The 17809-nt window shown below is 55.6% G+C and overlaps 7 protein-coding genes across 7 annotated transcripts; 3 read left to right on the forward strand and 4 right to left on the reverse strand.

Moving 5' to 3' along the window:
* Positions 1 to 1384: 1384 nt before the first annotated feature.
* BZA05DRAFT_216465 (uncharacterized protein) lies at positions 1385 to 2583 on the reverse strand. The gene is made up of 2 exons (XM_051479659.1): positions 2379 to 2583; positions 1385 to 2259 (listed from the first exon to the last, which is right to left on the reverse strand). Exon 2 carries the CDS (start codon positions 2234 to 2236, stop codon positions 1598 to 1600), a length of 639 nt encoding a protein of 212 aa, XP_051341938.1. The 5' UTR covers positions 2237 to 2259; positions 2379 to 2583; the 3' UTR covers positions 1385 to 1597.
* Positions 2584 to 3179: 596 nt separating this feature from the next.
* Positions 3180 to 4453, forward strand: BZA05DRAFT_442415 (glycosyl transferase family, a/b domain-containing protein; the record flags this gene model as incomplete). Its single annotated transcript, XM_051486751.1, has 2 exons — positions 3180 to 3579; positions 3630 to 4453. 2 exons carry the CDS (start codon positions 3180 to 3182, stop codon positions 4451 to 4453), a joined length of 1224 nt encoding a protein of 407 aa, XP_051341939.1.
* A 474-nt stretch (positions 4454 to 4927) lies between these two features.
* On the forward strand, positions 4928 to 6340 carry BZA05DRAFT_333473 (PLC-like phosphodiesterase; the record flags this gene model as incomplete). The annotated part of the gene is made up of 1 exon (XM_051480686.1): positions 4928 to 6340. One exon carries the CDS (start codon positions 4928 to 4930, stop codon positions 6338 to 6340), a length of 1413 nt encoding a protein of 470 aa, XP_051341940.1.
* A 618-nt stretch (positions 6341 to 6958) lies between these two features.
* On the reverse strand, positions 6959 to 8161 carry BZA05DRAFT_442417 (uncharacterized protein; the record flags this gene model as incomplete). Its single annotated transcript, XM_051486752.1, has 1 exon — positions 6959 to 8161. The coding sequence occupies one exon, from the start codon at positions 8159 to 8161 to the stop codon at positions 6959 to 6961; it is 1203 nt and encodes a 400-aa protein (XP_051341941.1).
* Positions 8162 to 9633: 1472 nt separating this feature from the next.
* On the reverse strand, positions 9634 to 12382 carry BZA05DRAFT_389476 (uncharacterized protein). Its single transcript, XM_051482778.1, has 6 exons — positions 11849 to 12382; positions 11566 to 11783; positions 11227 to 11450; positions 11064 to 11172; positions 10809 to 11002; positions 9634 to 10761 (listed from the first exon to the last, which is right to left on the reverse strand). The coding sequence occupies exons 1-6, from the start codon at positions 12238 to 12240 to the stop codon at positions 9925 to 9927; spliced, it is 1974 nt and encodes a 657-aa protein (XP_051341942.1). The 5' UTR covers positions 12241 to 12382; the 3' UTR covers positions 9634 to 9924.
* A 481-nt stretch (positions 12383 to 12863) lies between these two features.
* BZA05DRAFT_389477 (N-terminal domain of NEFA-interacting nuclear protein NIP30-domain-containing protein) lies at positions 12864 to 13921 on the forward strand. The gene has a single exon (XM_051482779.1). The coding sequence runs from the start codon at positions 13070 to 13072 to the stop codon at positions 13808 to 13810; it is 741 nt and encodes a 246-aa protein (XP_051341943.1). The 5' UTR covers positions 12864 to 13069; the 3' UTR covers positions 13811 to 13921.
* On the reverse strand, positions 13922 to 17721 carry BZA05DRAFT_389481 (RIC1-domain-containing protein). Its single transcript, XM_051482780.1, has 7 exons — positions 17219 to 17721; positions 16818 to 17164; positions 16602 to 16741; positions 16293 to 16515; positions 14964 to 16242; positions 14728 to 14916; positions 13922 to 14683 (listed from the first exon to the last, which is right to left on the reverse strand). The coding sequence occupies exons 1-7, from the start codon at positions 17609 to 17611 to the stop codon at positions 14033 to 14035; spliced, it is 3222 nt and encodes a 1073-aa protein (XP_051341944.1). The 5' UTR covers positions 17612 to 17721; the 3' UTR covers positions 13922 to 14032.
* Between the last annotated feature and the right edge of the window lie 88 nt (positions 17722 to 17809).

Genomic DNA, 17809 nt, shown 5'->3' on the forward strand with positions numbered 1-17809 from the left:
AGTACTCAACTTCGTCAGCATTCATCTATTCTGCTTACCCAATGCCCTAGTAGGCGTAACACAAATCTACCGTCTCGATACTCGTATCAGCGCTCGGCGCTCGGAATCGGGTTGCTCACCCCATATCCCCCATGAGCTGGAATGCGCAGCACGACCTCAGAGATTATGTGATACCCTCGGGCTGTTCGCTGTCCGAGCCCTGTCTCCACTACCGACGTTATATGCAGGAACGTTAGCCGGTGGCGGGAGTCTGACTTGCCGGATCCTACTGCGGCTAATCCTAACCGATGGCCATGGGGGCGGGTCCGCTAGCATGCAGACTGCAACCTAGGCGACGGCCCCACGGGAAGGGTACATATCCTACATGCCTTTAGCATCCCATAAATCAGAGAGTTTCGGTCGGAGGCGGGAAAGAACGCCACCGCTGAAAGGGTGGACCGATGTCGTCTATCGTGGACTAGGACGAGGAAACAGCCGTCTCTCGATTGCCCTAGCTTCCGTTGCAGCGTGCAAACCTGTAGGCGGCGGACAGCCATCCGAGTCATGGATATTGAGCCGGTAGGTACTCTCCAATTCCGTTTGTCGCGGTCACAACCACAACCTGATTGGTGCAGTAGATGGTACCTATGTGAGCGCACACATGCCGGCGAACACTTGTGCTTCTGTCAGTATAGGTAGTACATCTTGGCGGGCATCCGCTGGGTATAGGATTGTATGCTCATCTCGATCATCTGTCTGCGGGCGGAGAACTGCCGGGTGACTCAATGAGCACCTGGGAGGAACAAACCTGCTCGCATCGGTGGGGGGAAACGTGCGCCAGTCAACCTTGGCCACCGCAATTCGGAAACTCCGAAGATTCGGATGGTGGTCAGATCCAGATGCCCCCTTCCCTCCCGGGGAACAAGTGCGCACAGTTGGTTGGCTGACACCGGAAACCCGACGAGGTTGTTCCTGCCGGGGGGTTTCTTGGAACGTGCACCGTGAGTAATCCGAAAAGCGGGGGGCTCGGTTTGCCGGGTCTGTTATCGATACGAAGGGCATCTGCGGCCTGGATGCATATTCTCCACGAACACCACCACGCTGTAGGTGGCGGGTGAGTCCTTACCAGCCTCCATCCGCCCGGATCCGTGATGTCGAGTGAGTGCAAGGACGAGTGTCAGCTGCTGCGAGATATTAATCGTTCGAACCGAACGCGGGGTCCACCTGTGGCTAAGGATAGCATATTTTGTACCTGGGGATGAGGTGAGGTAACAGGTTGCATTGGCGATCCATGGATGGAGGACGGGTTGCAACTGGAGTCTTGACAGGGTATCGTATCGTGGCCAGTGTTCCCACGAGCCGAGCGCCGCCGCCGTTGCGATCGGCCCGTAGTTAAGTCTGTGTCACCACCGTATCGCAACTCTACACCTGCATGCACAGAGAGCTTATTGTAGCTGGACAAACAGCTATTGGACGACTAAACAACTAACAACGTGAAGATCTCATTGCTGAGTGCCTCGTTCAAGTCGACCGGCCGAGTGGATATAAAAGCGAACCACTACCTCCCCATCCAAAGGTACATCTTCACCCAGCTCGCTCCCGTCCTTCACAGCAACTCCTAGAGCCCACTCACATAATCCAAAGCTCCACCTCCAAAACCGCAATCATGAAGACCTCCAGCATCCTCTCCGCCCTCTTCCTCGCTGCCGCCGCCAGCGCCGCGCCCATGCCACAGGAGGAGGATGGCTGCATCCTCCCGCAGGTCATCTACAGCACGCTGGATTACGAGTTCAAGCTTGTAGCCGCCAACTCCGGCGACGCCTCGATCGACGGCAAGACGCTCTCGTTCGTGCCTACCGGGGCCGCCGCCACCTACGATGTTGGCATCCACGCCGCGGGCACACCGATCAACACCACGCTCGTCGACAACAACCTGATCCTCGACGTCGGTTCGGGCATCAAGGCCTACATCGTCACCCCCCGCGACAAGCCTGCGTTCCGCGAGATCGAGTTCTCGTCGGCCGCCACCGCCATCCCCGCCACGTACGAGGCGTACCCGGCGTGCATCGACGGCACCGGCGAGATCGTCATCAGGCCGTCGGGCGATGATGATGGACAGGGTTCGTAATCCCCACTCCTGCGCATGAGGGATGTTACTGATGATGTGATAGTGTTCTGCGTCCACCCCGTCGCGGATAGTGCGACCGAATACGGCCTGTGGGTCAAGGGCGATGGCTCGTGTACGTCTTCTATCCATCCGATTACCCCTTCCTAAATTATCTGCTAACCTCCGGCCTTTAGCTCCCGCTTGCATCGAGATCACGGTGGTGGCAATCCAGGAGTAAGGGACAATACTCAAACAACTGGCAACAAAACAACGAATATTCAAGTGCTTGTACCTAATGCTTGTACCTGCTTGATCTCTCTGGCTACTGCTGTATAGCCTCCTATTAGTCTTTCATCTTAATGTTTATGTATTCGGAATGGAATGAAAATAATTTCTCGATGATAATGCTACCTATTGGTTTCCGGAACATGCGAGTACCAAACACAATGGCCAAGTGAACAGCGAAACACAGCGGAATTGCCGGGCACATTGAAAACGCTTGTGACCTGTTACCTATGAAACGCTCGCTTCGCCCGCTGTATCTGTCTTTCCAGCTCTTTGCTCACAGTTTTTGAATAACGGTTCTTATGTAGTCAGTCGGCCAGGCCAATTGCCTGTAGGTATCATTTTTCAATTTCCCCGCCAGTCTTTCTTCGACTGGTCCATTCAAGGCGGTCCCACCCGTAGCCCGTGGGCCTCACGGGCAACGATCAAAATCTGGCTGGTTTATTGGTGGAGTGATAATACGTGACCGGAACGAAAACACCGAGTGAGCAGGAGGCAATGTTGCACAATTCTGGGCTTAGCTGCCTCCCAGGGGGGAACCAGAAAAGGACTAATGTATATGTACAAGCTTCGTGATGGGTGCTCCTGTAGATTTAAATTTCCCCGAGTCCCAACATGAATCTTCATTGTTTTGCCCTGGGCATGGATGAGATCCCATGACCGGGCTTCACGTGTCGTGGGCGGGGCGGGTGGGGCTCGGCTTGGCGAACGCGGGGCAAGCCACCAGCGGAGTCCCAGCTCGAGTCATTCAGCCCACCAGATACCCCTGCATCCTCCTGCACCGCCCATCTTTCACCAATCCGCCGCCATGACGGAACCATCCTTCTCGCTGCTCGCGCTGCTCAAAAAGATCTCGACGAAAGCTTCGGCCGTAACTGCCGACGAAGTCACCGACGCCATCACGCGCATCTCGCAGAACCAATGCTCGCCCGTCCAGACCGGCGCGTTGCTCACCGCAATGCACTATACCGGGCTCGACATGAGGGCGGATGTCATCGCGGGTGCGGCGAAGGCGATGCGTGCAGCCGGGATCAAGATCGAGGGGCTGAAGGTGCATCCCCGCGGAGAGGGAGTGGGAGAGGGAGAGGGAGTGGGCACGTATCGCGGTGGACTGGTCGACATTGTCGGCACCGGCGGCGATGGGCATGATACGTTCAATGTTTCCACGACTGCGGCGATTGTGGCGAGTGGATGCGGAATCCGGATTTGTAGGTTCTACTGTGGTCCGTGGGAGCCCGCGTGCTGATATCAGGGTAAGGCAAGCATGGCTCGAAGGCGTCTACCTCCTCCTCCGGCAGCGCGGATATCCTCACCTCGCTCGGCGCGTCGCTGGCTTCCGTCACCGCGCCAGTGGTCTCCGAGTACTACTCTACCGCATCGCACCCCGCCAGCAGCTTCTGCTTCCTTTTCGCACCGGTGTACCACCCGGCGATGGCACATATCGCACCCATCAGACGCGAACTCGGCTGCAGGACTATCTTCAACGTTCTGGGACCGCTGATTAATCCGATCGATTACTCGCACCCAGAAGGACTGGAGGCGAGGATTCTGGGAGTCGGCCGACAGGAGTTGGGGAGGGTGTATGCTGAGACGCTGCGGCTGCTCGGCGTGAAGAAGGCGTTGGTGGTGTGCGGTGAGGAACAGCTGGATGAAATCTCGCCGGAGGGATATACCAACTGCTGGAGACTCGTGGAGGGCACGGATGGAGAAATTGGGATACAGGAGTTTAGGATTCATCCTACGGAGACATTTGGGCTGCAGACGCACCCGCTGACGGACGTGGCTGGTGGGAAGGGGCCGGGCGAGAATGCCGAGATTCTGAAGAGGTTGCTCCAAGGAAAGATGCCGAAGGGGGACCCGATCATGGACTTTGTACTTTGCAATGCGGCAGCGTTGGTGGCCGTTACCGGCGTGGTGGGGGGCGTCGAGAAGCTGGGCGCGGATGGGATCATGAGGGGCTCTCTGTGGAAGAACGCAGTGGAGACGGCGATGGAGGGGATTATGAGCGGGCAGAGCTCGCGGAGTTGGGAGAGGTTTGTGGAGGTCTCGAGACGTGCTTCGGAAGCGCAGCTGACTGCGTAGAAATCGAGCTGTCATGTCGCGCTGCCATGTCGTGCTGCCATGTCGTGTCATGCAAATCAGCTCTCTCCTCCAATCGTCGTCGATGTTGGCTGCTGACGTAACCGCTTCACACGTCTCGTGTCGTCTCAGCCGTGCGGTTGGCTCGCTTTTGCGTGATTGCAGCTGGCAGCGCCGCGCAGCTAGCCGTGTTCTCCCTAGTCCCGTCCAACCCAACCTTACAGCTCATCACCAGTGAACTTCAGCTGCAGCTGTCTATCCGCCTAGGTAAGGTACAAATGTAGTATCCTCCCCAGTGCGCCCAACAGCCCCTCCTCATCTCGCGGCTGCTGTCCTGTATCCTATATCCTACTCTGCATCCCGTATCCTGCATCCCGTACTGTATCCCGTATCCCATACTCCATCGTTTACCCATATATGTCCTGCAACTGTAACTGCTTCGGAAACCGCAATCGTCCCCCTCCAGCCGCCGTCGCGATGCCTTTAACACTCCGAAATCTGACTTCGATGGTCATAAAAATCACCAAGACCTCTCGGTTCCCCGCCCCCGCGTCGGCCAAAGGCGTGCCCATAACGGCCGGAAACTTCACAAACATCCCGAACCTTGCCAACAACTTCACCTCTCTCATCCGTCGCTCCACGATATCCACCGTGCTCCCGCTCAAGGAGCCGACAGCCAAAGAACTCGCTGAGAACGCCACTGCGTTCGAGGCCCATGATGCATCGATCGAGATCCAACCCTACTCCGCGTCAGATACGGGCGTCGATCTCGGGGCGGAGGGCGTGATCCTGCGGCTAGAGTTCGAAGCCTCCGGGCGGCGCTTCCGAGTGGACCTGGTTGACCGGCGCGAGCTCACGCCACTCCCGCTCGGCGACGTAGGCGAAATCCGTCTCGTAGCAGTCTTCCACCGTTTACGCAGCCACCTCGCGCTGGTATCCAGCGCGGCGCTCAACAATTGGATGTCGAAGCTGCGGGACGGCGTCGCGCTCGGCGCCCTGAGCATGCCGGGCACACACAACGCGCCGACGTGCTACACTGCGCTCCCCAGCGTCCGCTGCCAGGCCGTCGACATCACCGCGCAGCTCGAGAACGGCGTGCGGTTCCTCGACATCCGGGCGCAGCCCGACGGGCCGGGCGGGCGCGAGCTGACGCTCGTACACGCGCAATTCCCGATCGCACTCAACGGCCCCAAGCGCCTCGCGGCGGTAATGCAGGAGTGCTACGACTTCCTGGCGCGCAATCCGAGCGAGTGCGTGGTCGTGTCGCTGAAGCGCGAGGGCCGCGCGGGGACCAACGACGAGGAGTTCAGTCGGCTGATCAAGGCCGAGGTTGTCGAGCGGCAGCGCGAGCGCTGGTTCGTCGAGCCGGTGATCCCCACGCTTGGCGCCGCGCGTGGAAAGTGCATCCTCTTCAGAAGGTACCATATCGACGAGGCGCTGAAGGCCGAGCACGGCGGCCGCGGATACGGCATCAACGCAGAAACGTGGACGTATAACACCCCGAACGATACCATCTTTGCCGGCAACATCTGCGTGCAGGACTTCAGCGAGGTGCTGGAGACCACAAACATCTCGACCAAGATCGGATACGTCAAGGAGCACCTCGAGCGCAGCGTGGCCGGCATCGCCGCCGCCGGAAGGGAGGGCAGACAGCCGCCGCTGTTCGTCAACTTCCTCAGTGCGGCGAATTTCTGGCGCATGGGCACGTGGCCGGATCGTATCGCCGCAAAGATCAATCCGGCAATCACGGAGCATCTGGCGATAGATCATAGAGTTGAGGGCGGCAACGCCGGGACCGGCATAGTGATTACGGATTTTATGGGCGAGGATGGGAACTGGACAATGTTTAGACTGGTGGTGGGGATGAATGGCGGGTTGCTTGTGCAGTGAGATGAGTAGCAGCCTGTGTGTTATATACGAGTACTTATTGGGAGGTATACACGGTGCTTATTTTTTTATGGTCTATGATAATGATTGTGTTCGGGGATAAAATTTTGCCTCTTCTGTACGGAGTTCGAGATGGAGGGCCCGACCTGTACTTTAGTATCGCCGAGAAATGTGGGGGACGTACATACTCTACAGCATACTTGCCATGTCTCTATTGATGCTGACAGTCAAGTGACAATACATGCATGCGGGCATCTGTCTTCTTCCTACATACCTAATCCATCCATCCTTCAACATCTCATCCTCATCCTCATCTCATATCCCAAACACAAACCCAACCGAATCATTCATCAGCAGCGTATCTTCCTAGTCCACATCAAACCCATACCAAAACAGAGATATCCGTCCATCCATCATGTACCGTGCCTTGCAATAAACAGAAACAAGAAACGAACGAGGAGGAAAAAAAAGGAGAAGTAGAATAGAAATCAAGCGAGAGAATGTAGTGAATGATGATCATCAATAACAGAAATACAACAAAAAAAGCGAGGGTCAATAACTCCAAACCACCATGCATTCAAAACATCTATCCTATTATCCTCGGCAGTTGCTGCTGCAATACTACGCATCCCTCGGGGGTGTTGGTGGCGCACCCGCCGTCTTCGCTCTCGGCTCGCCCATCGTCGTCGTCGTCGTCGTCGTTGGCAGCCCCAGCCCCAGCCCCATGCTAATAGCAGCAGCATCGATGCTTTCGACCTGTCTCAGTTTACTGGAGAACGGAGGCTTAGAACTCGGCAGAACATCGCCTCTAAACATGGAGAACGGACTCATTGTCATGTCCGGACTGCGCGGACTAAGGGGCAGCGCGAACAGATCCTCCTCCTCCTCTTCCTCGACGAGGCCCGGTGGCGCCGGTCGCACCGACGATGTGTTGGGAAAGTGCATGCCCGTGCTGATCCCTAGGCCGGTGAACGGGTCCATGACTGCCGACTCCTCCTCCTTCGGCGACGGCTTGGACGTGAGGAATTTCTCGACTACCCATACCTGCTCTTCGCCCACCATCCACCCCTCCCGGCGCACCGCCTCCTCATCCATGCCTCCACCCTCGACGCCGACCTTCAGGCGGCCCTTGGTGGTCCCGCGGGAGCCTTCGAGCTCGAGCTCGTTAGCAATATCCTGCAGCGCCTTGAGGTCCTCGAGGCGCTTCGTCGACCATGCCGTGTGCAGCGCCGCCGTTCCTTGTTCGGAGGGGGGGCCGTAATGGCCCTCGGGGATCTCAGCGAGGAGGGTAGGAGGGGTGTTTGGAGGGGTCCACGTAGGAATGAAGAATATCCTGACGGAGCTCGGGACGGGCGTCGCATCGGCGAGGAGAAACAGCACCTCCGTCTTTTTCGAGACGCTACTACTGTCAGAGAGGATATGTTCCGGGGCCTGAACGACCGGACGAGCCGCAAAGAACGTCGGCAGATCGTCCTGCAGTTCCCCAAGATTGGGGCCGTTCTCGAATTCCAGGAGGCGCGCGGTGGAGAGCGGGCCGGTGGGGATGGGCTCGTCGGCTCGCGCGGCATCGCGGAGCTTGCTTAACGACGGGTTGCTGGCTTCGCTGCTCGCCCGCTCTTTTTGCAGTGCAGCGTACCCGCCTTGCGCTCCGGGCGCGCTCTGCACGTCCTCCGGAAGCTCCGGGTACATGTCGTCCCACTCGACGAGCCACTCCCCGTCAATCTCGATCTTCTCGTCCGCGAGCTCCCATGCCACGCAGATGACCTTGGATGCTTTCGTGGTCTCAATCGTCACTCGAGCATTGGAGAGTTCTGGGGCACTCATTTTGATTCGTTTTCCCGTTGAGGAGCTAAAGCGCCGGGCAGGCGGGGTGGGAGGATGGGGGCGAGGTGGGGCGGAGGGGCAATGGTGTTTTTATACGATGGGCGTGGAGACGAAGAACCGATCAAGCATGCACGTTAAGGCGGAGATGCGTTTCGTTGGGTATTCTGTGGACAGCAATGGATCGGTTTAGGTATGTAAAACGAAGATGGATGGTACTGAAGGGTTGAGGAGGTGAGTTCAGATTGGTCGTCGAGCTCGTCCGCGGGGCGTTCTGTGGACGTTGGGGGGCGTTTCACGAGTTGAAGTACAGACAACTATTTTTTCCAGTCAGCACGACTACATTTCCTCCATTGCCTACGGATTGCTCTCTCTTCGAAAACGATATCCAGAAGAGGGGGGGGCGGGGAGAGGGAAGCGGGGAGGCTCAAACGCGGAGAGCGTGAGGGCGGAGGGGCAAATGGGAGGAGGTGGGGGGGGCAGGGGCGTACCCCTCCATCAAATACCGGCAGCAATCAGGGGGCAGCACCGTTTACTATCACTCACCAGAAGAACTAACTACGGCACATGCAGGCGGGCCAAAATAGAAATGTGATGTATGTGGGGGAGTATGTATTCGAGTCTCGAATGTGTGGGTCTCCGCAGCGGCGGCGGGCGGGAGGGCGGGAGAACGGGATGGCGGACGTCGGTCAAGGCGGAGGCGGGGGCGGGGCGGGGCAGTTTGATGAGGGTTGCAGTGTGGGAAGGAGGAAGAGGGAGAGGGGCTGGTGTTGGTGTTGGTGATGAGGCCAGGGTTCGGTCTTGGTGACATGGGGGGAGAATAGTTACTCGTCTCTAATTATAGCCTCTGCCCTTGTAAGTTGTGTCATGGGGAATTCGAGCCGTTTCTCGGGTAAAAGCTGTGTCCATCTCTCGCTGAAAACGGTGAGCCTGATCCCTCTTCCGTCCGGGAAGTCGGTTTTAAAGTCCGTGTCTTGGCTTCAGATAAGAATAGATGCTGAATTTGCACATTGCACAATGCACATCTGACATCTGTGGCAACTGTCAAGCTCGGGCCGAAAAGACTGGCTTGATGTTCCGGTTCTCCGTCAAGGTTCTAGATAAACTCTTTTGGCCGTTGTAACCGTGACGGGATATATAGCAAGTATGGACCCTGGGGTCTGGGCCGAGGCCACCAGGGTTTCTGACAAACCTACTTTACCGTTGGTGGATGACCGCCAGTCGGTAGCTTGCAGCCGAACCATGACAAGAATCTTACTTACGTAATTCACCCACACTCGTACATGGGAGAGCACTCGACTGCACTGTGAGCACCCGTGTTGGTTTGGTAATGAATATGGAGGTGAGCGAAGGACCATCATAAGGAACCTTATTTTGGACTGCCACCGAGAACGATGACGTGCAGCTGTGGATTACCGTAAGAAAAAGCAAATAGCATTTGAAAGCACGTGCAATGTTCGCATCTCAATCTTATTCCTTAGGCTCAAGCTTGCGACCATCCACCGCACTCGTCCAACGTCAATCATCAATTACACCCCGAAACCCCACACGCAAGAATATAGACACAAGAACTTTTCATTCACGATTTCTGTTGTACCGTTCCCATCACTTCTAGAATTCAAAGTACCTGTGATGTTTAGCAAAGCATGTTTCAAAAGCAGAATTCCACCGAAAAAGCGAACAAGCCACTACCCTGGCCCTCCACAAAAAATTCAAATCCCCATTTACCGCCATTTCTTACAAATCTGGTAGTAATCTGGTCGCGGTTAATAGAACCTGCCCTTCTTAGAGCTTGGTCCGTGGTAGGGAGGAGGAGGCGGCATGCGGTGATCAGCAAGCGGGGGAGGAGGCGGCATGCGGTGATCAGCAGGCGGGGGAGGAGGCGGCATGCGGTTATCAGTAGGAGGAGGGGGAGGCGGCATGCGGTGATCAGCTGGTGGAGGTGGGGGCGGCATGCGAGAATGCATAGCGGGAGGGGGAGGCTGCGGCATGCCGTAATTGACAACGAGTGGAGGCGGCATGGGGTGGTTAGGAAGGCGAGGCTGAGAAGGTCCACCATAATGGTTGTGTGCTCCATACGGAGTATGTGCTCCTAGCAGAGGAGGGGGTGGCGGGAAAGACAATCCATGACGCATGTGCTGGGAAGGAGGAGGCCGAGCCGAGTGGTAACTCTGCTGGGCCATTTGGACGTTCAATCCGGGGCGGTAGTAGTCTCCTGTGTTGACTCTCATATCGTTCGTTGGGGCAGAGATTGGGTTGAATGGGGGGACCCACTGACTGCCCTGGGCTCCACGCGGGTCGTCCTGCTGCTGCGACGGCATCTCCTGTTGGAACTGCGGTCTCTGTGGCATCTGCTGGTGCCACGGGGCCTCAGTAGGCTTCTGACCACGAGGACCAGTAGGAGGAACGTTGTTGCCATCCGTGAAGTCCAAGCGGCGGGGTGGCTGCTGTTGCCATGGCGCCGGAGCACCAGTCGGACGGGGATCCCAAGGCCTCGAACCACCGCTGCGGCCAACTCCCTGTCCATCCTCGATCAAGGCAAGGGGCCGATAGGTATTAGTAGTTGATACAGGAGCTGACCCTCCAAGCTCCAGCATGAGGGACTATGCGGTGTTAGATCTACCACTTGTGAGAGAAGAGGGACACGAACCTCGTATTCCTTGTCAACGTGGTCACCTTCCTTGCCGGAGTCTGGCCTGCTAGGATTTCTCCAATCCGAGCCCCTCGGGCGATCACGACAGTCTCGAGCGTAATGACCGCTGTTGCCACATACCCTGCAAACGACGGACGAAATAATATTCTTTTTCTCCGAACAGTCGTATTTGCGGTGGCCAAGCTCCCCACCTCGAGTTGCTGTCAGATTGCAGTCCCACCGTTCACTGGAAAGAATGGAAGGTTCACATACAGTTTTGGCATGGAGTACCCTCATCATCACGAAGGGTTCCGTTCAGCGTTGCAAGCAAGCGAAGTTGATGTCTCTTCAGGTCGTTCTTTTGTTCCGGCACGGAAGCAGCCTGTTGATTCGAGGGATTAGTATGGAGCCGCCGGGGAAGTCAAGGATCACGTACTGTTTCAATGACTTCATGGATCAACTTCTTAGCTTTCGCAACATTGAGTTCGTTATCCGATATGATCAAACAGTGAAGATCCTCGTCCAAGTTCGAATCCATCGCCCTATCACTGCCTCCTTTCCCTTCCTTTACTGATCCTTTGCCACGAATAGCGATCTTTGCTCCGGACTTCTGCTCCATTTCCTTGAGTGTGCCGCCACGAGGGCCAATGAGTAATCCAACTTTTGAGAATCAAAGGTTAGTAACGTTCAAAACTCTGTCACCGATAACACCAAAAAGGGCATAATAGATCTATAGTGTGGGTCAATAGAAGCAAGGGGAAAGGGATCTAAATACTGAAGTTAATTTCTGGATAATCGTTAACAGGAATATAGACTTTCTCATGCGTCTTTTGGGGACGCCGATAGTCGGGTGGGGCTTTGTAGTTTGGAATTATCCCAGAGGCCCTGTTAATGAGGTCATGGCGTTCCGTTTCGAGCCTCTTGCGATAGCGGTACTCGCGAGTGTTGACACGCCTACCATGGCCATCATACTGAGGTGGTGGCGAAGGCGAACTACCCGAGGTGTTAATGCGTACTACAACACTTGGGATCATCAAAAAGAGATTGGAGTTAAATACCGAAGCCTCTCAATTGGAATGATGTCACCGATCTTGAGCTTCTGGGTAATTTCCATAATGCGCACATGCATCGTATAGGCGTCCAGCTGTTCCGGAGACAGCTTTGCGAAGATTGCAGTAGGCAAGCCTACAAGGTCGGCCACCTGATTGTTTTCCGCCGCATCACCCCAGCGGTTCCCACGCTTGCGTTTCTTGGGTTCGACGACATCCGGGCGGGAGGAGGGGCGACCGCGTCTATCCTCGAGCTCCACAGAAATAAGTTTGACATCGGCGTTATTGGTATTCCTCGATTCCTGTAGGGGGAGAGACGTAGATTCGGGGTTCACGCGGCCGAACCGACGATTCGAGGCCACAGGGATATTATTGGTTCCTGTAAGCTCTTCACGACGCATGATGAAGCAAGTTGATGGTGAGGGTTTGCGGCGAGGAGGGGTTATGTACGGTTAGAAAGGTTGATCGGACGATGGTGGATTTAATAAGATGGAGAGTGGTGTTGACACGAAGAGGAGAGAGAGGGTTGATAGAGGATGGAGGATGGAGGATGGTGGGGCAGAGGCATCGTGCAACTCACATATGTGGGCTGCCCACGTGACTGGACCAGGCGCTAGCGCTTGATCAGTACAATAGGACGCGCTTAAATGTCCTTCGAGAAACAACTCCTGGATTGCATCCACAGTCTCCTTAATCGGGGTATCCTCGCCCTGTGCATGGAGGCATGTAATAAACATGAACCTATGATTCATCAGCTAGCGAGCTAGCTTCCCGCCCCGATATCGGGTCAATTATTGAGAGATGCTTTCGCTATATTCGCACCATTGGATAATCCGACCGACAGCGATTAATAATCTGATGATTTATTCCCGGCCTTGGTTTTTTGTTTAATAATTGATTGCTTGCGACCTATCTAAGGAGGTAGATCATGGCAATATACACACATCGCGTCTTTCCTCTCGGCCTTAGCTCTTGTACTCGAACCATCCAGCAACCGCCTCCGCCAAGAGAAATATCCTGCAAGCCTACCGATTGCACATGCAATGAACCACATTGCGCTTTTATCTACGTACATTATATCACTCGCTCACGTGCTCCAACCTCGGAACATCCCGCTTCGCGTACCTACACCATGTACCACACTCTACCAGGTAGTTCACGTTCACATGACACGACACGCACCACACCTCCCCTGACACCACCTCACCACGCACCACAAAACCAACCACCATGTCCTCCGGTTTTGTTCCCGCGGGGACGATCCTGCCCGACACGCCATTAGTCTCAAATCCCGAAGATGCGGCGTGGGCTGCCGCGCGCGCCGCGGTCTCTGGCTCCTCCTCCTCCAGCACCGCCGGCGCCGGCGCCTCCACCTCCGTCTCGGCGACTGACCCGTCCGACACACGCAGTCTCTTCGAGATCCTCCAGGCCAACAAAACCCGGAAGCAGGAGGAGTTCGCGGAAAAGCTAAAGTTCAAGAACCAATTCCGCGCGCTGGATGAGGACGACGTGGAGTTTTTGGATTCGGTGATGGATGGGCAGAAGAGGTTGGACGAGGAGCGGAGGAGAAAGGAGAGGGAGGAGGTGGAGAAGTTTAAAGAGCTGCAGTCTGCCGGTGATGCGGGGGTCGGCGTGGAAGCAGAGTTGAAAGAGGAGGAGGAGGAGGTCAAATGGGGGAAGCGGAAGAGAGGAGAGAAAAGGGGGAGGCCTACGGTAACGGCGTTGGCTGGTGTTAAGGTGAAGAGGAAGGAAGAGACAGAGGAGGGCGCGACCAAAAAGGATCGGATAGATGGAGGGGGTGAAGAGAAGACGCTGGAGGCGAAGAAGCGGAAAGTGGAGGAGAAGGTAGAGACCAAACAGACAACTGTGGTAGAGAAGCCTGCGGAAAAGGCGACGGCGCCTGTGCCAAAAGTGGGCCTCCCTAAGGTTGCACTGGGGTTAGATTACGGGTCCGACAGTGATGATGACTGAATGGGTGTGTATGCTACGTTACATATTACCATGGCCGGCTTAGATTGCGCCTGTTGGTGCGCAGAGCCACGAACTTACAACCCAACTTCGAGATACTGAGGGGACTAAACAACGCGAACGCGGACTTGATTTCAGTATGGTGCCAGACCCTGGTTGAGTCTAAATTTCTTGCCCTCCCTCGGTACTGTGTGCAATATAGTCTCCTACAACATAAAACGTTCATCACTTGCTACCTCCCGGAAAATCATAATCCCCACTCATCTTGCCCCAAGATGGCGTCCTTACAGTGAGCGCGCCCTCAAACATGAAACTCCTCCCTCCCTCGTCCTTAGGTGACCTGAGCTCGACTAGCTCTAATGCCTCCCTCAAAGTTTTTCCGCTATTATCCAGTGCCGTTAGGAACCTAGCCAGTTCCTTACAGAGATCCCAGTCGCCTTCCTGCACGGCTCTAGCAAAAAGCCGAACCATGTCCTTCGAACTTGAAGAGAGCTGTTCCAGGGTGTGTAGAATTAACAGATAACCGCCAGCCGTCTTCAGGTGTCCTCTGGATAACGATTCCTCGAATAGCGCTTGGGGTGAACCGACGACTGAGAAAAGGTGTTTCCACGACGCCACCTCAGTTTTCCGTGTGCACCGCACGATCACGTCGAGATAGTGGGGGAAATGTGACAGAAATTGGATGACATCCGGTAGCACAGCATCCTCGGGCTCAGGGGGGTTGTCGGCTTCATCGTCCAGCACATCGTGGAGGAGGACCTCGAGAGCGTGGTCGAAGTAGGCAAGGGATTCGTAGTTGCGCGCCAGCTCCACTGCCGCTCCGGGTTGGTGGTTGGTGAGCAGATGGCGGAGAAGGTGAGTGATGAATAGGTGTGTCTATCTGGGTTAGCGCTGAATTCGAGATGCGATGGGTTGATTACTCTTGTTGAGAATTTGAAGTACGAAAAGCCGACGTCTCGCCGCTGCACTAGATCTGACTCGATTCCGAGGATGATTCCTCTGTTGACTAGCGCCGACATGGGATAGAAATCTACCGGAACCTTGACTGGCGGTGGTAGTTCACGTCCATGTGCCCCGGATTCGAGGATATCCTTAACATCTATCCATGCCTGCCTTTGTCAGAGGTGGGATAACATCTAGGAATTGGGGGACCAACCTTTACATCGTTTCCATCGAATGCCCACAAGGAATCCGAGAGATTTTTTTCCATGACCAGGGGAAACGTCTCGCTCAGCGGTGTATCCCGCTCCGGTCTAGGCATGAAGCTCTGCTGAATGGGTTGATCGCGTATCAGAGCGTAGTATTCCACGTTTTGCAGCAATACTCGCATGTCATACTTCAACTTCCCTCCGTCAGTGGTCGATGGCTGAAGCAACACCAACTTTCCATCGACAAGGAAGATCATCGTGGCCACTGCAACGTCCTTGGACGGATCACCTCCGCGAAGCTGTTCGTCCGGTACAATCCAACTTATCGCGCGGACCCTGGTAGCAGCTGGTATGATTCCGTGGAATGTGATCTGGCCGACCTGTACTAATTTCACCGAGTTCTCGGTGCTTTGCACGATGAAGTGGTAGAGCACATTATCGGTAGTGTAGACAAGTAGAGAGTCGTCTCCCGTGAGTGAGAGAACCACGACCGCCGATGGTAGCATTTCGAGATGAACGAGCATGGTATTATCAAGCTGGAGTTCGCGCGAGTAGAGCCGTAGCTGAAACGAATCTTTACTTTCCACCGCAGCAATCAGAATATGCTGGTACCAGCACATCCCGCCTCTCACGACAAAATCCTGTTCCATCTGTTGGTTTCCGAAGGTTTTCCATCGCCCACTGTTTATGGAGTAATGAGCCAACCCACGCGACCCGGCGACTGCAACATAACGGCCGTCAGGAGAGATCACCGAAGCCCGGATGGGCCAATTATCCGCCAAGTATGAGGCAGGGACCTGAACCGAATGCCAGAGGACGCTGCTATCTTGCGAAATCATGGTGTTGTCATCCTGGTCGTATCCGCGATAGACAAGCAGCTTCTCCCCGGTTTGCAACATCGGCCGTGCGGTGGTGACAGACGAAAAGCACCCCGCAATTGACGATCTAGCAAACTCAAGACCCCAAATGCGTTCATCCCCGTCTGCTCGCAACAGTAAGATCTCTCCCCCACCCGCAATCCACGACCCATCTTTTACCCCACCGAGGTACCCTTCGTTCGGCTTTTGCTCCAAGAGCGATTTTCTGACTGCGAAGGAGTTGCCGCTGGGCTTTCCATATACACTCCAGGTCGCCCATCCGTGTTTGTAGCCAGCAAAGAGGCAATAGCCATCTGGGGACCAGCTCACGAATGTGACTTGTCCAGGTGATGGGCTGGGGACGAAGACTTTATGGGAAAGAGGAATGTTTCCACTGTAATCGCGGGCGGTGTACACAGCGATCGAGCCACTGCATGTATGTGTTAGTCTGTACGTTGAAGGAGATTGCGTGAGATATACTTCGCACACGCCACCGCGATCATCGAGAACCGCGCATTGATGGCAACCTTGACGGCAGCCTCATCACGGCCCGACGGCGAATGGAAGCAGTATCCCTTGAACGTCCGAGATCCGTTGTCGCGGTCCGAGATGAGCAGTTTCTGGACTGCATACGCCCGACCATCGGTCGTAACCCAGGTGGAAAGATTCATAGGCCGATCATACACCATGTCGGTAGTGATCACTGCCTCGCCGTCATCCGTCAGAATACACTTCTGCGACGTCATCTTGCGCAGTGCAAACATACCGAGTGCTTTGGTATGGACTAACCTTTCTTCTTCATCCAAGGCATCCGACTAAGTAATTCCGCAGACGTCTGGCTTCCGGTCGAGTCTGGCGCCCACCGAATGCACTGTATTGCCGCGGGCTTGATCGTAGCCACCATCAACTCATCCTCCAGCGCAAGAACTCTAATGTTTGTCAGGGTCGCGCTCGCCTCCAGAGTCGACTTCCACAGGCTGTAGCCTCGTGTTTCGGGGCACCTACTTGCCGATGCCAGCATCAACCTTGATCACCATCCTGAACTGCAGCGAAGATTCCCGGACACCACCGCCTTCGCCAACGCCGGGCATTAAGCCGCCATTGACAGACGCTATTTTCCCACCCGAGTTTGACAACGACTGCTGCCGCGCATGGTGGTGATAATTATTGACGAAAGCAGGCTTGTAGACTCGGGCGTTCGGATCGGTCGCGAGAGAATACGTCATGAGGTATCCGAGCGATGTTTGAACGACGAATATCTGTGAATCCGGTCGCACGAGGACGTCGACATTGGGTCCGTACGCTTCGACCGAACTCGGCGACCGACGCACATGTGCCACCACTGCGGTCGGCTAGCTACACGTTTAGCGGTACGGCTTTGGATCGTCGGGCGGTCGGGTCTTCACCTTCATCTGCCATATTGTCAACTCCGCCCTGGTGACGGTTGCGAATAGCGATCCTGTCCGTGCAACGCGCAGCGCAACAATGTGTGTTCTCGATTCGTCGTCCAGCGCGCCGTCGCTCGTCGTCGGTTCCTGCTCGGCGTCTTGCGCGGTCGGTGTCTCCGGCAGCGATTCCTCGTCCTCCACCTCTCGTTCGCCTACTTTCCGCCCATCCTCCTCGTCTTCGATGGACTCTTTCGTCAGATCGACTTCATCTCCGTCGTCGCCCGGCACGGGAGAGAGCGACAGGCTATTTCGCACAAGCTCGGCGGATTCGTCGGAGTCGTAGTCGATTCTGATTGCTGGTGGCGGGACTCTGGCGGCGTATATTCTGGGGGCGCCTATGGGCCAGTACATTATGTTGTTTCTCTTGTGTAATCGGTGTGCGGAGGGAAAGTATTGGTGGTTTCCGGGAATATGAAGTGAAATGGGCGTTTGAGTTGTCGACGGAGCAGGGGGGAAGCTCTCACATAAATGGGAGCTTAGCTCGTTGAGGAAAAGAGGGTAAACGTGCGGCTGTGCTTGTGCTGGTGTGCTAGGATTACGTAGGATTAT

Source organism: Tricharina praecox (assembly GCF_024521635.1).
Source record: "Tricharina praecox strain CBS 144465 chromosome Unknown BZA05scaffold_5, whole genome shotgun sequence".
NCBI lineage: Eukaryota > Fungi > Ascomycota > Pezizomycetes > Pezizales > Pyronemataceae > Tricharina > Tricharina praecox.